The sequence below is a fragment of the Nicotiana tomentosiformis genome, chromosome 8 (genome assembly GCF_000390325.3).
Source record: "Nicotiana tomentosiformis chromosome 8, ASM39032v3, whole genome shotgun sequence".
NCBI classification, from domain to species: Eukaryota; Viridiplantae; Streptophyta; class Magnoliopsida; order Solanales; family Solanaceae; genus Nicotiana; species Nicotiana tomentosiformis.
In genome coordinates this window covers 111,596,227-111,614,900 of record NC_090819.1, presented here as the reverse complement: position 1 = coordinate 111,614,900, position 18,674 = coordinate 111,596,227, and the positions used below count along the sequence as shown (strand labels likewise).

At 36.9% G+C, this 18,674-nt stretch overlaps 2 protein-coding genes across 4 annotated transcripts; both read right to left on the bottom strand.

The window, feature by feature from the left end:
- Positions 1 to 448: 448 nt before the first annotated feature.
- On the bottom strand, positions 449 to 5,091 carry LOC104106504 (derlin-1). Of its 2 annotated transcripts, XM_018774261.3 has the most exons (8): positions 4,945 to 5,091; positions 3,840 to 3,975; positions 2,072 to 2,145; positions 1,664 to 1,757; positions 1,343 to 1,471; positions 1,073 to 1,233; positions 689 to 809; positions 449 to 653 (listed from the first exon to the last, which is right to left on the bottom strand). In XM_018774261.3, exons 1-7 carry the CDS (start codon positions 4,959 to 4,961, stop codon positions 698 to 700), a joined length of 723 nt encoding a protein of 240 aa, XP_018629777.1. In that variant the 5' UTR covers positions 4,962 to 5,091; the 3' UTR covers positions 449 to 653; positions 689 to 697. The 2 variants fall into 2 exon arrangements, with proteins under 2 accessions (XP_018629777.1, XP_070038773.1); XM_070182672.1 differs by having other exon boundaries at positions 449 to 809.
- An 891-nt stretch (positions 5,092 to 5,982) lies between these two features.
- LOC104106505 (uncharacterized) lies at positions 5,983 to 16,027 on the bottom strand. Of its 2 annotated transcripts, XM_009615067.4 has the most exons (9): positions 15,837 to 16,027; positions 15,297 to 15,515; positions 14,344 to 15,205; positions 13,892 to 13,959; positions 13,746 to 13,813; positions 12,019 to 12,122; positions 7,120 to 7,192; positions 6,778 to 6,958; positions 5,983 to 6,579 (listed from the first exon to the last, which is right to left on the bottom strand). In XM_009615067.4, the coding sequence occupies exons 2-9, from the start codon at positions 15,493 to 15,495 to the stop codon at positions 6,494 to 6,496; spliced, it is 1,641 nt and encodes a 546-aa protein (XP_009613362.1). In that variant the 5' UTR covers positions 15,496 to 15,515; positions 15,837 to 16,027; the 3' UTR covers positions 5,983 to 6,493. The 2 variants fall into 2 exon arrangements, with proteins under 2 accessions (XP_009613362.1, XP_009613363.1); XM_009615068.4 differs by lacking the exon at positions 15,837 to 16,027 and having other exon boundaries at positions 15,280 to 15,421.
- Between the last annotated feature and the right edge of the window lie 2,647 nt (positions 16,028 to 18,674).

Below are 18,674 nucleotides of genomic sequence, written 5' to 3'. Positions count from 1 at the left end.
CGACTCAGTTGCTAGGAAGTATGTTCCCCAAATTCTCAAATGCCCATACCTTATTTGGAGTTGGAGACGACCTTTCCAACAAGTTGCACAGCGTCTTATTAAACGCCTAAGCTAGCATTGATATCAGCATATTATATAGAAGGAGCATGTTGTTTGAAACCAAAGTGATCACAAGTCCAGCATATTATATAGAAGGAACATGTTGTTTGAAACCAAAGTGATCACAAATCTTGGTTATTAGTTTTACCAAATAGCTTACCATTGCCCGTCAGTACATTTCAAGAAATGCTGGAAAAAAAAAAGATGATATTCACCCTAATGAAGTTTGTGACATTTTCCAATTAGGAAGAGGGGATAGATGTTCCACAGGGTCATGCAAATTAACCCTTAAAGAGATGTAAGGCAGCCAACATAAACAATCTGGATTTCCCATGAGTAGCACTGGAAATAAGGAATAATCACACAGCTTTAATTATCAACAAATTGGCATATTGTACTATTATCAGTAATCCATTTGCAGAACTTCTATGCACTAGACGAAGAAAATCTACATCAAAACATTTTCTTTTGGCAGGGGTGGCTGGGTGAAGGTAGCTGTACTTTCATCTGCTGTTGCGCATATCATAGACAGCTTCATGTCTGCAGTCATGTAATCTACTAGTTTGTACCAAAGCAAATATTTTTAGTAGCAGCATCTTCATCCACCCACGCGATAAGACCTCCCTCTGAACGCTACACCAGAACTCCTATCAGGTTGTGCACGATTAATTGGTGGTACACCTATCCTCCACCGTGTTACAAGTTTATGTCTATGAATCAGCAGTCAAAGAAACTTTTAGACAAGAACACAATTTAGACATCGAAAGATGCACTTAAATGCAGAGACGGAACATGCATCTCTTTCAAACACTCCCCCCCCCCCCCCCAACACACACACACACACCCCTCTTCCCCCTCTCTTTACTATGATTCTCTTGGTAGAAATCAAATAAATATAGAATAGTAAGGGGCATAACAGAACAGCAGCAGCACAGTATCATATAAAAAGAATCAACTGCAATCAAAAGGATACACCCACATTGGCGTCTTCAAAAAGTTCCTCCCAGTGGCAAGTGGATGCAATACGGTTAAGAAGTAATACAGATGTCCAGCAATGATCCCCAGCAGGTCTGGCATGATTGATGAACCAAAAATAACATCTAAACAGAGCATGGCCCATGGCAAATAGAATGCCTGAAAGTTGGAAATAGGGAAATTACCAATGGACAATTAAGATAAGAACCCAAAAAAACCTGATAAGCGGGACTTGAATACTACCTAACTAAAAAATGCAGAACCATACCTTCAGGGTTACAAGACCATAAATGTTGATATTGGCATCTGGAAATTCTCTACTCCAGACATATAGAAGCATGAAAACCAGCGATATGCCCAAGAACGGAGAACTGAAGAAGGGGATTGCGGATAAGACCTAAGCACGAGAGGGAAAAGAATGTATTAAAGATGAAAGATTGGGTGTAGGTGCAGATCAAAGACATCAAACAAAATCTTCAGTGAAAATTGAACAAAGGACAGAAGTATGGGATGACAACTAAAGGCAAATACTACAGGAGCTAAAGTCCTAGATATTCAATCTTCAAATGATTGTCAACATCGGACATACCAATAATGTGAAAGCTCCAAATATCATCATCCATAGAAAATCTGCAGTACGTCTTTGAAATGGTCCATTTTCCAGTTGCACCCCATATCTCGCTCTATAACATCATGAAGCAACAGTCATAATAAGTCATTAAATAAATAACCACAGCTACTTCCATGCTTTTAATAGCTAACAACAACAACAACAACAACAACAACAACAACCCAGTATAATCCCACTAGTGGGGTCTGGGGAGGGTAGGTGTACGCAGACCTTACCCCTACCCTGGGGTAGAGAGGTTGTTTCCGATAGACCCTCGGCTCCCTCCCTCCAAGAACTCCCTACCATGCTTTTAATAGCTACTGTGGAAAATGACTGAAAACATATTAGATTTCGAAGCATACTACTATACTACTCATAAGTACTTACATCATTAAGAGGCGAATTCCAAAATTAATAGAAAAGTTTCCCAGAAAGAGGAAATTTGTAATCAATCGCCAGACCTGAAACAAATGCAACATCCAATCTCATACATAAAATCTTCTTTGATAAATTAAAATCTAATAAATATTCAGAAGTACCTCTAAGAGCAAATTAACACATATCTAATACGACATGATAAACAATGTCACCTCTATTAAAGTGACAATAACATTGCAATATCTCAAGACTTTTAATAGCTGCATTGATCAACATGAAGTACAAAAAAATGGGTATTTTCTGAGACATTGTTTGTAATCATAAAAACCATTTTGAGTTATTCCTGATATTGTGCAAAATCAACCTTTTCCCTTTTTGTTTGGTCTTTAAAAATAATTTCTCCCAGTTGTCTCCATTATCATCAAACATAGGTCAAACAGAATGCTAAACATAGGTTAAACCAATGAAACTAATTTATATCAGCATCTGTTATTAAAAGAAAAGTAAAAGTTTAACCCCAAATAGTTTCTATAGATGTAACTTGAATTCATTGACGAAATACTCGGAATTCCAGAAGACTATTTTATCCTTTTCTTCATTTGACGGATAAATGATGAATATCTAACACCGTTAGCTTCAAATAATTATTGCAGTTTGACGCACAGCCTATTTCGTATTCTCGCTTCAAAATGAAATGAAAGCTCCTGCTACCTACGGTTCTGGATCTATCCAACTTATACGAAAGAAGACACAAAGGCAGATACAGAACTACTCAATAAAGTAGGTTGCCACAGGGAAGAGAAGTGGTTATCAATGCATAGATTCAACTGCATGCAACATTTTGCTGTGCCATGTCAGAGCAAAGGTTAGTCGAAATTACATAATTGAATAGTCGTTTTCAACTGCATGCAACTCAACAATTCAAGCCTCATTTCCTCTTTAATAAATAAAAATCCCCCTCACTTTACTTTGTTATGCCATGTCAGAGTAATGGTTATTCGAAATTACATAAAATTCAATAGTCTTAGGCATAACCCAGAGAAGTAGTTAATAACTTAACTTTTTGAAAATAACATAAAAGAACTTGAGAAATGAAGAAATACGCGAGAGAAATAATGGAGAATGTATTTCTTGATCAGTCCCTCAAGCTATTGGGTGGACAAATAGTACATACACCTATTATTCCCATAAGCTATTGGATGTCTACGGAAACTAGCACGCACCTTCACCATTCGACCGAGTACCTGCTATCTCCAACTAGTATAGGCATTGGGTAACCTACCTACCAAGGCTTAGAGTGTTTTTTGTGTCGGCGGGAATTTGAGCTCAAATCTCCTATGGTTTTCATCTCACTTTATTAACCACTAGGACACTCCTTTAGGTAAAAGGTACTGATTTTATCAACATACGGTTCAAATCCATGCCCATCTAATCAGTGGTATTCTCGCAGGCCAAAGTGAAGGAAAATTGCAGCTGACCAGGGATTGGCGTAAACTCATAAGCTACCAAAGGTAGGGATAATCTCTGGGTCTTATTGTAAAACAAAAAAATTGTCCAACCACAGCAGATGGATTGCATCCTCCCACCCCCCACCCCCCCCCCAAACCCTGCTCTTTCTCTTTCGTTTTTCTTCTTCGCTTTTCGGGTGGGAGAGCACGTTTCACATCTAGACATGTCAGTAGTTTGTAAGATACACTATATGGTCTTATTAGTGTTGTGAAAAATGCTAACTACAGAGTAATATGAAATCAGATTAAACTGATAGAAGGATGCTTACCTGAAAATGAGAGATCAGGGGCTCATATAATAGTGCTATATGAACAGGATGGCATAATCCCAATTGACATGCAGTTGTAAGCAAGAGACAAGCAGTCCCATAAGCCTTGCTTATAGGTGGAAGTGACTTATAAAATCTGGAATGAGAAAACAATAACTTGTTGTAGAACACATAACGTCAGAGAGAAAAAAAAGTATAAAGAGAAGCATCAAATAAAGGACCACGATATAGGATAGAATTGGCCAAAATGAGATAAAATGAGAACCGAGAATGATTCCAAAGTTTGCATCAGCAGTCAGTAGCTGAGCTAAGGGCTTTTAAGGGGTATCAAAGAAGTAAATATATGAAGAAGTTAAGGGGATTCAACACATAGTATATATACATAAAAAATAATTTTTACCTATCTAACCAGTGTAATTTTCTGACGAAGTAATGTCAATTGACACACCTTGGAGCTATGTGGCTCCGCCATCAAATGTTTCCAAATAAGTGCTTTGATCCAATCAAGTGTTTTCCAAATATAAGTGTATCAATTCCAAACTATTTCTTCCTTTTATATATACTATACTTAAGCCTATCAGTAGCTCTACTAGACCAATTTCTTGAAAAGAAGTCAAGGATGAAGATTAATTAAACTTAAACGAAGATTGGGAAGAGCGAAAATTATGAAAAACACGGCAAATATGCAATATTTTCAGAACAATGTATATAGAGAGCATGCTAAGATTGACAAATTTTTCCTTATTTACAGCATAGTGCTACCACATTCTTCACGCAAAAAGTGTCATTCATTATTATTAAACCTTCGCACTGATTATGATTAAACCTTGGCACTTATTATGATTAAACCTTCGCAAATCGCAAAAGCTGCTCTGTGGTGAGGATTACACTTTTTAATAGAAATTTTTATACCACCTACAATTAACTACTTTTAAGCAGAGTGTTCAATTTCCAAGGACTATAATTTTACTTCAGTTGAAATTTGAAGTGTTTGATAAACAAAATAATGGTAATTCAGCATCACAATATACATAATAAAAACTAATTCGGTTTGTATGTAGGAAAACGTAAGAAGAGAAAGAGGGGGGAGAGGGGTGTGACTTACTCGGCCGGAGATGACATTGTGAATTCAATAATAAATTAACAATTGCGCGCTACGAGATCCGTATTTATATGTGCGGAGAAAACTTAATTAGTCCAGAAAAAAAAAATTACTTAAACAGAAAGAAAAAAAGTGACGATAGATAACCAATAGGCTTCTTACAGCTGTTTCACGCCAACTGAAACTCAAAAGCACCCCTTCTTCCCGGAAAGCTACCAGAAGCTTCGCCTGCCTATTGGTTGAATTGCACAAATAGCCTCATTTTGAGTCCACTTTTATATTATGTCTCTTCTTGAAAAGCTTTGCAATTATAGCCTCTGCTTACTTTTTGTTTTATAATAATCATTTGGTATCCGAAACTCATTATCCCAACTAATCTTAGATTCACATTACATAGGATCCATTTAAGGGAAAAGTGCTCTTTATAATAGGAGTTTCTACATTACAAGGTCTCGAACTCCAAACATCTAGTTAAAGGTGGAGAGATCTCATTCATTTCACCACACTCAATAGCGGTAATATAGTCTCGGTCTAGTTTGCACAACAGAAAGAATAAAAGTCTTGCTGCCCGTATTCCCTTGAATAGTTTGCAACATTTCTCTGTTGCCAAGTACCTGTCGATATTGTTGCTTCGATTGTGTGGGAAAAAATCCAAAAGTAAAAGCAATAAATAGCATGTACTAAGAGATGCACTTATTAGTATTGCACACAGAATAAACAATTGCGTGCATCTACCAATGGGAAAAAAACTAATCCTGTTTTGTTTGGTATGATTTAGAAGGGTTCTCTTTGCAATTTGAATCCTGTACCTGAACTGCAACTCAAAATCCTGTTTGATCCAAATGCAAGCCAAGTAAAACTATTTTTTGTTTTCCATGATTAAACTTTTGCTACGCATACAATTTAGGCGTTTACACCTTGTATCTTAAACGAGAAGGCTTTAATCTTTCTTCTACAGAAAGATTTGCATCTCGTTAACTCGCGAAATATTCTTCATAATAAATGTTTATATCAATAAATCAATAATACTAGAACGGTATCTTGAAAGATAATAGGAGACCGGGGATCTCATTCCATTTTCATAAATAGATTGCAAAAGTTTCCACACTTACAATTTTCCTTTCCAATTCCTTCTACAACAAACCCAGCATTACATCCTTCTATTGTCTTTTGTTTTGCCTTCATTACAATCTTATACAACATCCAGAAAATTACAAGCATATCTTTTACGTTTTTTACTTCATGATCATCAGCCGTGACAATCGTTGAGACAACGAAAATGATGCAACTCAGAATCCACAGTATGGGAAGGAAGATTCCTCAATGGCGTGTGTTTGGAAAACAAAATGTTACTGCAACATGCGATCAAATTAGTCAACGACTAGATTCCTACTATTCAAAACTGATGGCACCATGTTAAAGCTAAGAAATTTCCGCAAATCGAAACAAACTCGTCATGGAGGCAATTTGTGGGAATCAAAATACTCAGCAAGGAAGTCGGAAATTCCTACTGCTCATGTTGTCTGTCTGTACATAAACATACTGGAACAAATCACATGTCGGACACAGACCATAGATATGCTTCCCTTTCAGTTGCTTGTTTCTCATTGGTCCTCTTGAACAACTGCTTCTCATATCCTGTTAGAAGAGAATCAACATTGAAGTCACCAATATTCGCCAAAGAGGAAAGAAGATAAGTAGCTTAAATCAGCTCTTTATCTATCAAGTGAAAAAATTCAAAAAATAAAATAGAACTGACAACAGTTAAGACCATCTTCTTTAATAAGGACCAGTGAAGACCATCTTATTACAGAAGAAATGAGAGAGATCCTATACCTGTACTTCGGTCAACCCCATCCCAGTGTCGCCCTGGTCTTATACCATAACGATTGGGTGCCGCATCCAATCCTCTTTTTATCCAACTGTGAGAAGGTATTTCCTGAGGGATTATAAAACCTGAGTCCTTCATTTTGTCATTAGCCCCAAAATCCGGCAGATTTGGTTCTAATTGCTTTTTCTGCAACATCCAAGAATGTAACCATATTTAGAGAGACAGAAGGAGCTAAAGGGAACCACTCACATCATGAAAAACACAAAATCCAGTAACTGGCAATCATCCACCCCAGCACAGATAGAGTAGATGCCTGCAAAAAGAAAGTGGTCAGAATAAAAAATCACCTTAACCAAATGTGCCATTGGGTCACCCCATCGAACTCTTTCCTTCAGCATACTGTCTAGTTCTGGATCATCTCTGCGAGGCAAAAATTAAACACGTACAAATAGACTATCAACCAACCACTTGAACTAGGAGAAACACTCTAGAAAGCAAGAGTTTAAAATAAGTAAGAAAATTATTTTCAATATAAGTTTAGCCACATTAGTAAGAATGAAACTAAGGTGAAGTTAGACGATTTTGAAGTGCCTAAAACGCAAATGATTCGAATAAATAGACTAAAATCTTACAATAGAATAGCACGATAGACAAAGATGTAACAGACAAAATTATCAAGTGATGGCTAAAGTGGAAGAGTGCTACCGGGTTATGTGACAGGAGGATACTTACCAAGAAGAAAGTATGTGAGTAGCAATATTAATTGTGAATGAATTTTGGGCCTCTAAAACCCAACATATCCACAAGATGAGTGTCATAATAATGTGGATGATAACCAAGGAAGATGTCGTGAATGCTGTGAATTTGTTTTACAGACAGGAGAGATTTGAAAAAAGTCTCAACTCTACCTACATTGCTTTAATCCCAAAGAAGCCAGGGGCAGTGCAGCTAAGAGATTTCAGCCCTATTAGCCTCATTGGAGGCTGTTACAAGATACTTGCCAGAGTACTGACAGAAAGACTCAAGCTGGTGGTTCATAAGCTGGTAGATAACCCATGGATGGCTTTTGGAAAAACAGGCAGACTATTGATGCAGTTATTATTGCTAATAGAAGTGTAGACAGAAGAACGAAGGAAAATAAACCTGGTGTTCTTTGCAAATTGGACACTGAGAAAGCATACGACTATGTGAATTGGAATTTTCTCCTCAATGTTCTAAAAGAAATGGGGTTCAGAAGGAAATGGAGGAGCTGGCTCTTTTACTGCATCAACACTATCAGATAATCTCTCTTGGTAAATGGAACTCCAGTAGGTATTTTCCCTTCTCAAAGAGGTGGAGACAAGGTGATCCTCTGTCTGCTTTTCTTTTTATCATGGCCATGGAATGTTTCAGTCACATGTTAAAGATCAACAACAACGACAGACCTAGTGAAGTCCCACAAGTGGGGGTCTGGGGAGGGTAGTGTGTACGCAGACCTTACCCCTATCCCTACACTGGGAGGTAAGGTGATCCTCTGTCTCCTTTTCTTTTTATCATGGCCATGGAATGTTTCAGTCACATGTTAAAGATCAACAACAACAACAGACCTAGTGACGTCCCACATGGGGTCTGGGGAGGGTAGTGTGTACGCAGACCTTACCGCTATCCCTACACTGGGAGGGTAGAGAAGTTGTTTCCAATAGACACACATGTTAAAGATCGCTAAACAGAATGAATGCATTAGGGGTTTCAGGAATGAATGCATTAGGGGTTTCAGGATGGACAACAGTGGACACAGCAGACTGGAAATCTCTCATCTTATGTATGCAAATGACACGCTTGTGATGTGTGATGCCACACTGGAACAACTTCAACATCAAAGAGTGATACTGACTGTGAGGAGACTTTTTATGGCAGGGTAACAAAGAAATAAGATCTTATCCTTTGGTTAAATGAAGTATATTAACACAAAGTGAGAAGGAAGAAGGCCTTGTTATTAGAAATTTGAGACATCACAACTGCAGTTAAATGACGAAATGGCTATAGAGATTTGCTGCTCAAGAGCAATCACTATGGAAGCGGGTTATCAGCGAAAAGTTTGGTTCACAGGAATGCTGGACATCAACACCAGTGACTTCCTCTCGCGGAGTGAGGTTTATGAAAAAACATTAGAAGCTCTTCGGCAGAAATTCATGTGCCACATTGGTTTTGAAGAGGGAGATGGAAGAAGGATTGCCTTTTGGGAAGACAACTGGATAAATCATTCTCCCCTAAAGACCTATTGCCAGATCTATTTAGGCTCACTGCTACCGGATTAAAAGTTGGCCAACACCAGAGAACTTGAAGGTTGGAATTTTTTTTTTGTTATTTTTTTTATGAAGTAAATTGCATTAGTAAGGCATCAAGAAGATGCAGAATTACAGAGAGAACAAAAGACTAGCTCCAAGACAGGGAGCTAGCTGGTAAAAAGAAGAAACCTGTCAAACAGTAAATGCTAGCTCCTATACAATTTATGCTAAAACCGGGGAGCTAACAAAATTCAAAAAATTATCAACATTGTTTACTGGATAGTTCTACAGAGTGGTGGTCAGACCGACTATGTTATATGGGGCTGAGTGTTGGCCTGTCAAGATTGCACATATCCAGAATATGAAGGTAGCAGAGATGAGTATGTTAAGATGAATGTGCGGGCACACCAGGTTAGATAGGATCAAGAATGAGGTTATTTGCGACAAGGTAGGTGTGGCCCCCATTGACGACAAGATGTGGGAAGCGAGGCTTAGGTGGTTTGGACATGTGAGGAGGAGGAGGAGCACAGATGCCCCGGTGAGGAGGTGTGAGAGGTTGACATTAGAGGGCCTACGGAGAGGTAGAGGTAGGCCGAAGAAGAAGCAGGGAAAGGTGATTAAGCAAGACATGACGCAGCTTCAGCTGACCGAGGACATGACCGTCGATAGGAAGGTGTGGAGGTCGAAGATTAGGGCAGTAGGCTAGGTGGTACATTGTTCATACCAATAGGATTAGTACGCACTCTTGCATTCTGTTGGTAGTAGGTTTATGAATACCCGTCATTTTCTTTCATTTTGATCATCTTATTATCGTGTTGTTTTTTTGCTACTTTTACATGGCTTTTTGGTGTTGTCCCTCATTGTCTATCTTTTTGATTAATGTGGTGCCTATATTTTTCTGAGCCGAGAGTCTATTGGAAACAGCATCTCTACCTTCACAAGGTAGGGGAAGATCTGCGTACACACTACCCTCCACAAACCCCACGATGTGGGATAATACTGGGTATGTTGTTGTACTGTTTAAAGGATAGTGAAAGTTCCAACTGAACAAACTAACTAAGCATCTAGCTTTCTGAGTGTAAATTGGAGTTGAGGTTCCATCAAAACAACTTGAAGGTTGGATTCAATTTAGGAGACACCTGAATGATCGGGAAATAGGAAGACTTCCTTATTTGGGTGTATTGGACTCTTTTGAATGTTTGGCAATAGTCAAGATAGACTTGTATGTAAAGGCAATAGTAAGGCGAATTTTACTGTAAATTCTTGTATTTATTGTTGAATTCTGGTGGACAGCAATGCAGCGTACAAGGTTGCAGAGTTCACTTGGTTAGTAGCTAGAGAGGCTTGCCTAACACAGAACAACCTCCTAAGACGGCAATTTCAACTTTGCTCAAAATGATACAGCTATGGCTGGACAAACCTGAGAGCATCAATCATTTATATCTTTACTGTCACTTAACGGATCAGCTAAGGCAACTATTTTTGAATATGGTGGGGCTGAAATGGACTATAAAATAGACAAGTCAGTTTTTGAAATGTTGGAATATTAGAGGAAGGAATACAAATCAGAAGAAATGGTGGCAAATTATCCCGGCTTGTATATGGTGGACAGTGTGGAGGGAGCGAAATGCTAGATGCTTTAAAATAAAGGAAACTCCATTCAGAAGATCAAAATGGACTGTTTACTTGTGTTTTATTTTTGGTGCAAACAGACCATTGTTAGTGATGCTGAAGCTGTTACAGATCTTGATGATTCCTTTTAAGAATGTATAAGGGATTTTTTTTTCTATTCCTTTCTTTTCTTTTGGGCAGATTGTAGATTCTTTTGACAGCACCTTCTTGGTGCTTTCATTTATTTATAATAACACTTACCATTTCTCAAAAACTATTTGAAATACTCCCATTTAATAAAGTCGTGAATGGTACAACTGGAAGATAATACAAGAGGTCACTCGAGATGGTATAATTAAGTCTAGTGAAGAAACCTCTAAAAGCATCAATCGGATAGCGTGACACTATGATGATTACAGGTGTTTAAAGGAGACAAGATAAACCTAAAACTTCGGGAAAGGAAGTAGTTTCAATAGACCTACAATCTCTTGGATTTCATGCAACGTTAGCAAAGAACAAAACACTAGAGACAAAATATCCATGTGGGGGATACCAACTAGCTGGGATAAAGGTTTAGTTGTTGGTACACTTACATCAAGTCTAGTGTTTATTAAGAGTCCATTCAGTTTGGTTAAAAATTTGTATGTCTATGAAAGGATAAGTGAATTCACAATTTTAGGCAAACCCTAATGTGTCTAAAAAAGAAATTATTGAGTACAGAAAATGAAATGATCTCAAAAGGAATTGAATAAATACAAAGAATTCATATAATCAATCCCTACTACTTTTGGAATTGAGGCGTAGTATTTTGCACAAAAAAACCAAAGGAGACAGATCTGTTAAATAATAGGTGGTTTCTCAGGAATATATCACCAACTATGGTGTTCAAAAGGCTGCAGATTGAGCAAATCGAGGATGTATTAGTGCCTCGGCCAACCCTATAGAACTTAAATAAGATGCTTCCTAATGGTGAGCTAGCTTTATATGAACTCAGGACTTATCTAAAGAAGCCTCACAAAATATGAAAATCATGCAAGTAAACACATCTCAGCCAGCAATAAAATATTTAAGTCCTCAAAATTCGTAATAATCAACGGGCAAGGTTACTAAAAGCACGTAGTATGCCCAATCTTCAAATTACAATTACAAGTTCAACAATCGATTTTCTTGCTCTATACAGTTTGTGTTTGGTAAAACCGAGAAAGAAGCCTCAAAAGCTTTAAAGAACTCATGAGCATAAGTTGATAGTTATATTGCTACTGCAGAAAGTGCAAAGGCAAGATATATATCATCTCAAGTTCATATCTTTCAGACACATTAATGGATCATAAAGAAACAACAACAATGAATATCTAGCAATTATAATACCTGCTCCGTGCAAATGGCTTTTCCTTCTCGCTTTCTAGTTCCTGAAGCCTAGCCTCCAACTCACGCTTTTGAGCCAATCCCTTCCCCCATTCCAGTTTTATTTCCTGATACAAAGATGAAAAAAAATCACTTGAAAAAGAAAATTCACGAAAGCTTAACAAGTAGCAGGTAACTGTGCTTCACAAATATAGCCAGTTCTAAGTAATCCCGAATAAAGGAAAAGGAGGGCTGCAGTGACTGATGGTCATGAAAAAACTAAGTGATGTAGCACCTAAAGAGTGGCGAAAGAAGAGAGAACGGGAGAAAATAATACAGAAAAATAGAAAGAAATCAATTCATAAAGTGCTATTCAGCAAGTCAAGTGTCCCAAAACGTACGAATGGTCCTACTTATAGAGCAGGAAAAGTGCAAGGCAAGTTTAAAAGAATGGTTGTGAGACCAATAATGTTATATAAGAGCGAATAGTCGAATACTGGCAGTAGATATACAAATTGCACGATAGATGTGCAGTCACACAAGGCTGGACAAGATAAGAATAGATCTCTCTTCAGACATAAATTTTTTGAAAGAAAAATAAAAGAGGGAAATAAGCAAAGGCCACCTAAGATGAGTTATCCTTATCCTAAGTAGATCTCCATATACACTGTTGAATAGTATGATCATGTTATCTAAAAGCTTAGGTTGTTATAGAGGGGACAGTTCTATTAATTTAATTATGTTTCAACATGCCCTCAAACGCGCAAGCAAGCATGTGAAAGTTTTTTTGAAAATAAGTGGCTGTTAAACCTGAATTCAAGACCTCTGCCTACTCTAATACCATGTTGAATAGGATGATCATCTCATCTAAAAACTTAAATTGTCATAGATGGAATGTTTTTATTTGTTTAATTATGTCTTCAACATGCACTAATAATGTTGATGCAAGATAAGATTAATTAAGGTGATACGAAACGAAAACCTAATAGGCTAATATCACATGGACTTGGGTTTCCTCAAAAAACTTACGAAATCTCTCAAAACCAACGCACAGATTTCATTACAAATAAAACATAATAGGAGCATAAGATTTATATCAACTAGTTGGCACAGATTTCACATGGACTTAGGTTCATTTTTTTCGTCAAGAATCTCCATGTTTGTATAAGACGTTTGTCAGGAATGATTTTTATTCTAGCTAGAGAATTGTAGTCCATGTAGCCATAAGTGTGACATTCAAAAAGCATCTGTCTCGGAGAATTCCTATTTCGCCTTAAAAGTAACAAAATTTAGCATTAAAATGAAATGGATTTTAATAGAGCTGAACCAGCAAAGGGGATTCATATATTTGATCTCGACTAATTTTTTAGGCATAGTTGATTAATATTAGAAAGTGTGAGAAAAGAAGCAGACCTCTCTATTCACTCTATAATCAGGCCACAAGAGAAAATATACAAATATGATGGAGGACTACCACAATTAATACCCCATACTGACTACTCCAAGTGAAAAACCTCCAATTTTTAAGTTCCTGATACACTAGCAATCCCTAAAATATCTGGATTAAAAGAGATTTATAGTTGATTGTAGTCAGTAACATGGGCATGAGTAAGAAGCAGAGATCAGAAGAAATATTTGCCCTGAATTCTGGAAATATTGCAGCTCTACAAGAAGATAAGTAGTGATGAAGGAAAAACTAGCTCCAAGGTTGACCACTTGTTCATGTAAATAAACACGTCGGATAAAAGTACCTTTGGCTTCTCCTTCTCTTGCTTCTTCTTCTTGGACTTCAGGAACTCTTCCTTTGACATTCGTTCCCCTGCAGTGATACAGAGTGAGACCAAATGAAAGAATACATTTAATAACTATAACAATTATTTCTCTAGCTCTAACGCACCTGTAATTTTATCCCGATATACTGGTTCAGCCCCTCGGCCACTAAGTAACGGATCCATCTCTTTAAACCTAAAATAACAAAGATATTTAAATTAGATTCAGCAATTAGAATTAGCCAGAGTAAGGATCAAGCATTATTGGAATTCTCTGTTGCTCGGATCTTCCAAATGTTGATGCACCCGTGTCAGATCCTCCAAAAATGCACAACTTTTAAAGGATCCAACACGCACCTGGCGGCATTTTTGAAAAATCCGAGCAATATAGGCGGGATAGTGATGTGCATGTTCAGGAAAGCTTTGATACTTTTAGCATAAAAAATTTCCTCCTAGGGAAACAAAAGATGCCACTCTCTTCACACATTACTTTACTTGCTCTAATCTTCCAAACTTGCCCTGAAGAAAGGCAAAAAATGAAAAGATGATAAGGCTGCATGAAATAGTAGAATAGAATTACCTTAACCAGTCTTCCTTCTTTGTCTTAGCAATTTCTTCTTTAATATCTTTGCCACTAACCAAACCGGTCTTTAGCTCCTGCTTCATAGTAGATGTTTCTGGACGTGCCTTCCTTCGGGGAGAAAGATCCGAGTCTGATGCACGGGAACCTCGCCGAGGAGGAGAAATATCAGACATATCTGGAGGACTTTGGCCATACTTTTGCCTCCGTTTTGGTGGTGCCAAATCAGCAGAAGGCTTGGCTTTAGCTTCTGGTGAAGGGGTGTCATTTCGAGTCCTACGTCGCCTTGGGGGTGAGATATCAGTATTTCTAGTGCTGAAAGACTTCACATCAGATTCAGGTGAATCATTCCGGGCCCTTCGTCTACGCGGTGGTGAAATATCAGCATCTCTGGTGCTCAAAGGCTTCATTTCAAGTTCAGATGTATCATTTCGAACCCTCCGTTTACGTGGTGGTGACATATCAGCGTCTCTTGCGCTTGAAGGCTTCAACAGAGGTTCACCTTTGCGGGGTGGTGACAGGTCACCCTCCTGAGTTCTTGGTCGCTTACGCCCACTTTCTGGAGAGGGTGTATCATTTCGAGCCCTTGGCTTACGCGGCGGTGATAAATAATCAGCTGCAGAACTTGATTGCTTAAGTTGAGGTTCTGGTGAGGGTGTATCATTTCGACCAAGTCTTTTCCGCGGCGGGGACAAATCAGCAATTTGGTCATCAGAAGGGATAATATCAGAAGTACTTGATAGAGATACCCAACCACTTCCATCTTCTGAAATGGAACCAAATGGACGTCTAGCTCTAAGCTGCTCCAATCTTTTCATGCGCTTAACTTCAATATCTTCATTTACCTGAGGCAGCTCCTCGTCTGTAAAAGAACACAGTTAATAAACGACAGACACAACAACATCCGAGGATGCAGAACATCAACAAAAAACAAACCTTTGAAGTAACATTACCAGCTGACTCATCCTCTTCATCTTCAATTTTTACAGGCTTTTGCCAAACAGGATCTTCGTCGACCACAACGACACCTCCTTTGACATTAGGTTTAACCTTCTTCTTTTTCTTCTGTTTCTTCTTTTCCTCTTCATTGTTACTTTCATACTTTTTTAGGTAGTCCTTCAGCGAAGTAGAGCCTGAAGATGGAGCCACCATTATGATTAAAGTTCAACTTCCTGCATCAGGAATCAAAGCCCAGATCTTTCACTAACTTGGATAAACTAAATCCATAAACTTAACTACTCAGCATTTGCCTGACAATACAAGGATTTATCTCCTTGCTTAATTATCATAAATAACAAACTCCAACTGTATTTTCAATTTTCATGGGGCAAGTATTAGACCTAGACAAGAAAAGGGAAAATAAACTTTCTCTTGAATTAGTATTAGGAAATCTGGTTTTGGAGATTTTTCAATAAAACTAATAAATTCCTTTCAATTGTTTAACTTTTCAATATTTGAAGATAGAAAAAATTGTAGGGGAAAAGGCATCGCACCTTCAAATCTGCAAGAAGCTTATTCGACAAAAAAAGATCACTTGTTTGAAAGACACGGTTTTGATCTTAAGTCTTTGCAATGGCTGATTCCAACGGGGAAACCCTTTGTTGCGGAGCGCCGGAGAGGAACACTACAGAATAATTGGGGGAAAAGATTTTGCTTTCTGAAAAAGAACACGGTGAAACACTGAAAAACGAATTGTTAGTATTTTATTGAGTTTTAACTCGGAATTTACTCTTTTGCTTCCATTCTAGTACTACTACTAGAACTACAATAAAATGATAAAAAGAAAATAATTATATTGTGGATGTCCATTTATTACTCCGCTATAGATAATTTTTCTGAAGAAAATTATTCATTTAGTACTCTGTTTAAATTTATCTACAAGCAGCTCATGCAGTCAGGTTGCAAGCATCTCAAGCTCATGTAGGCAGGTTGCAAGCAACTCAATAAAATGATTTGCAGCATCTTCTTATTAAACAGGCAGGTTGCAAGCATCTCACGCAAACACATTACAAGCACCTAAAGAAAAGCCTTGTAGCTGCTTCCTGAAAAGCCTCGCAGCTGCTTCCTTTCTTCTATAAATAAAGGAGTTTTTAGTTCATTATGAACATAACTTTGAAAGTTGAATAAAATATCAATCTCCCTCTATACTTGTCTTCAGTTTAATTCTTTTATAGTCTTTATTTTATAACACGTTATCAGCACGAGACTCTGCCATTTTGAGCACTTACTTCGAATTTAATTTATATTTCAGTGTTCGTCTCCGATGTAAGGCGACATTCTTATGTCCGTGGTTAGATCTTGTTCATAACGAGCATCATAAGGCAGATTATACCCTTGAGGTGGTGAGTTTTTCTTCTTGGCAGTAGTGATATAGATATCACTTACATCTGGTGTGGCCAAATTTACGTAATTTAATTTGAGCCTTTTGCTTATATTTTAATATCATTATCATCGCTTGCTTGGTTATATGTTATGTATATAATACCTATTTTGGTATTTGTTTTCATCCTAATTATCTTAATAAAGAATTACAAAGTGGATAACATTGTTAGATCCACTTAAACTCCAGCACAGTTTGCAAGAAATATACAACCACTAGAAGTGGTTATGTTTCGTATATCTCATTGTAACTAAATTTTGTTAACCACCAGAAGTGGTATATGCCTATGACCACCAGAAGTGATAATTTAGGCTTTCTGTGGTTACAATTAAAGATAAGCTAGAGAAATATTCTCTATATTACATGCACGCCTCGATTTGCTCCTGAAGTAGTAAATATTTTAAAAGAGGTTGAAGCATCACAATTGATGTGATTAATGCGCTTTCAGATAATTATATTCGATTTCCTGAAGGATGAGAATTTTTGATAAATATTAATCCATTCCCTTAAGTAAATGTGATAATATTAATAAAGTCGTAAATATGAATGTGCTCTTGATATAAATTTATTACAATTTACCTCCAGAAGAGGTAATATGATTGAGAGAATATATACTCAATTTTTCGTATTTTAATTTGCTCCTGAAGAAGTAACACAATTGAAATTTTCTCCCGAAGCAGGAAAATATTATGAAATTGTGTCTTTCTGTGCGTAAATAAAATAATTAGCTATTCAAAGTTATTTTTGAAGCACATTTTCATTCCCTGTAGTGAATGAAGAAATACCACAACTCACCCCCGGAAGAGCTAGAATAACAAATGATATAAATATTATTTTTGTGGCATAAAGATCATTGTCGCACGTACCTGTTGTACTTAAAATATCTTGGATAATTTTATTAAGTATCATTCTAAGGCAAAAGTATTCTTGTAGAATGCTTTCTACTACAACCACATTAATATATTATGGTTAGTTATTGAGTTCCTCGAAGGAAATAACAACTCGTGTATCTTTCCTTAAAAGATGCAATAACTATGTGGTTGTCCTATTGATACAAAATATTCAGATGTTAATGATATTTCTCCTTGAAGGAGATATTTGTCACAGAGTTAGTGGTAGAAATATTAAAATTCTTAATTTTCGTCATTTATAAATTTAGAATTAGTTTTATATTGTTCATTTGATTATGATTTTCTCTCATGATACCAGAATTGTCTAAGCAATATTTGATAGTACAAAATGTATCAACAACTGCTGAAGAGCTAATTGTTGTCTAGAAGACACATGACACTAGTAGTGTCTGGTAAATATTAGATTGTGGATAATAAAGGAAGGCTCTCGAAGAACTTATATACAAATATGTCATTCATATTATATGATTATGGTCAAAACATATGTTGTAATAAACCTGAAGTTTACTAATACAAATGGCTATCATATTGAGACTATAAATGATTGAAAGATTGAAATTCTTCATGTTTCTACAATCATATAGGGTAAATATGTATGTGAGAAGATACCTGTCTTATTCTTCAAATTTGTACTACATCATGTATCACAATATACCAGAAGTTTACTAATGCAAAAGCAGTCACAGTAAATCAAAAATTTACCAAAATAAAAGTAGCCACAGTAAATCAGAAGTTTACTGATGCAAAAGATTATGCCATAGTAAACTAGAAGTTTACTTAGAGATAGCACATGCCATGATAAACTTGAAGTTTTCATTTGCCATTTTTAAATGAGCTATTTGAGAATTCAGATAAGCATATACTGAAGAACTAGAAGATTCTTCAAGAATTCTCTTGTGTTGCTTGTTTTCATAATAACTTGATTATACCAGCTAAAGTTGGGACTAAAATCTCCGAATTCTGGAATATATAAAAGGTGAATATGGGACCATTCACCTATCATGTGAACCATTTATAGATGCATATATAAGATGGTTACA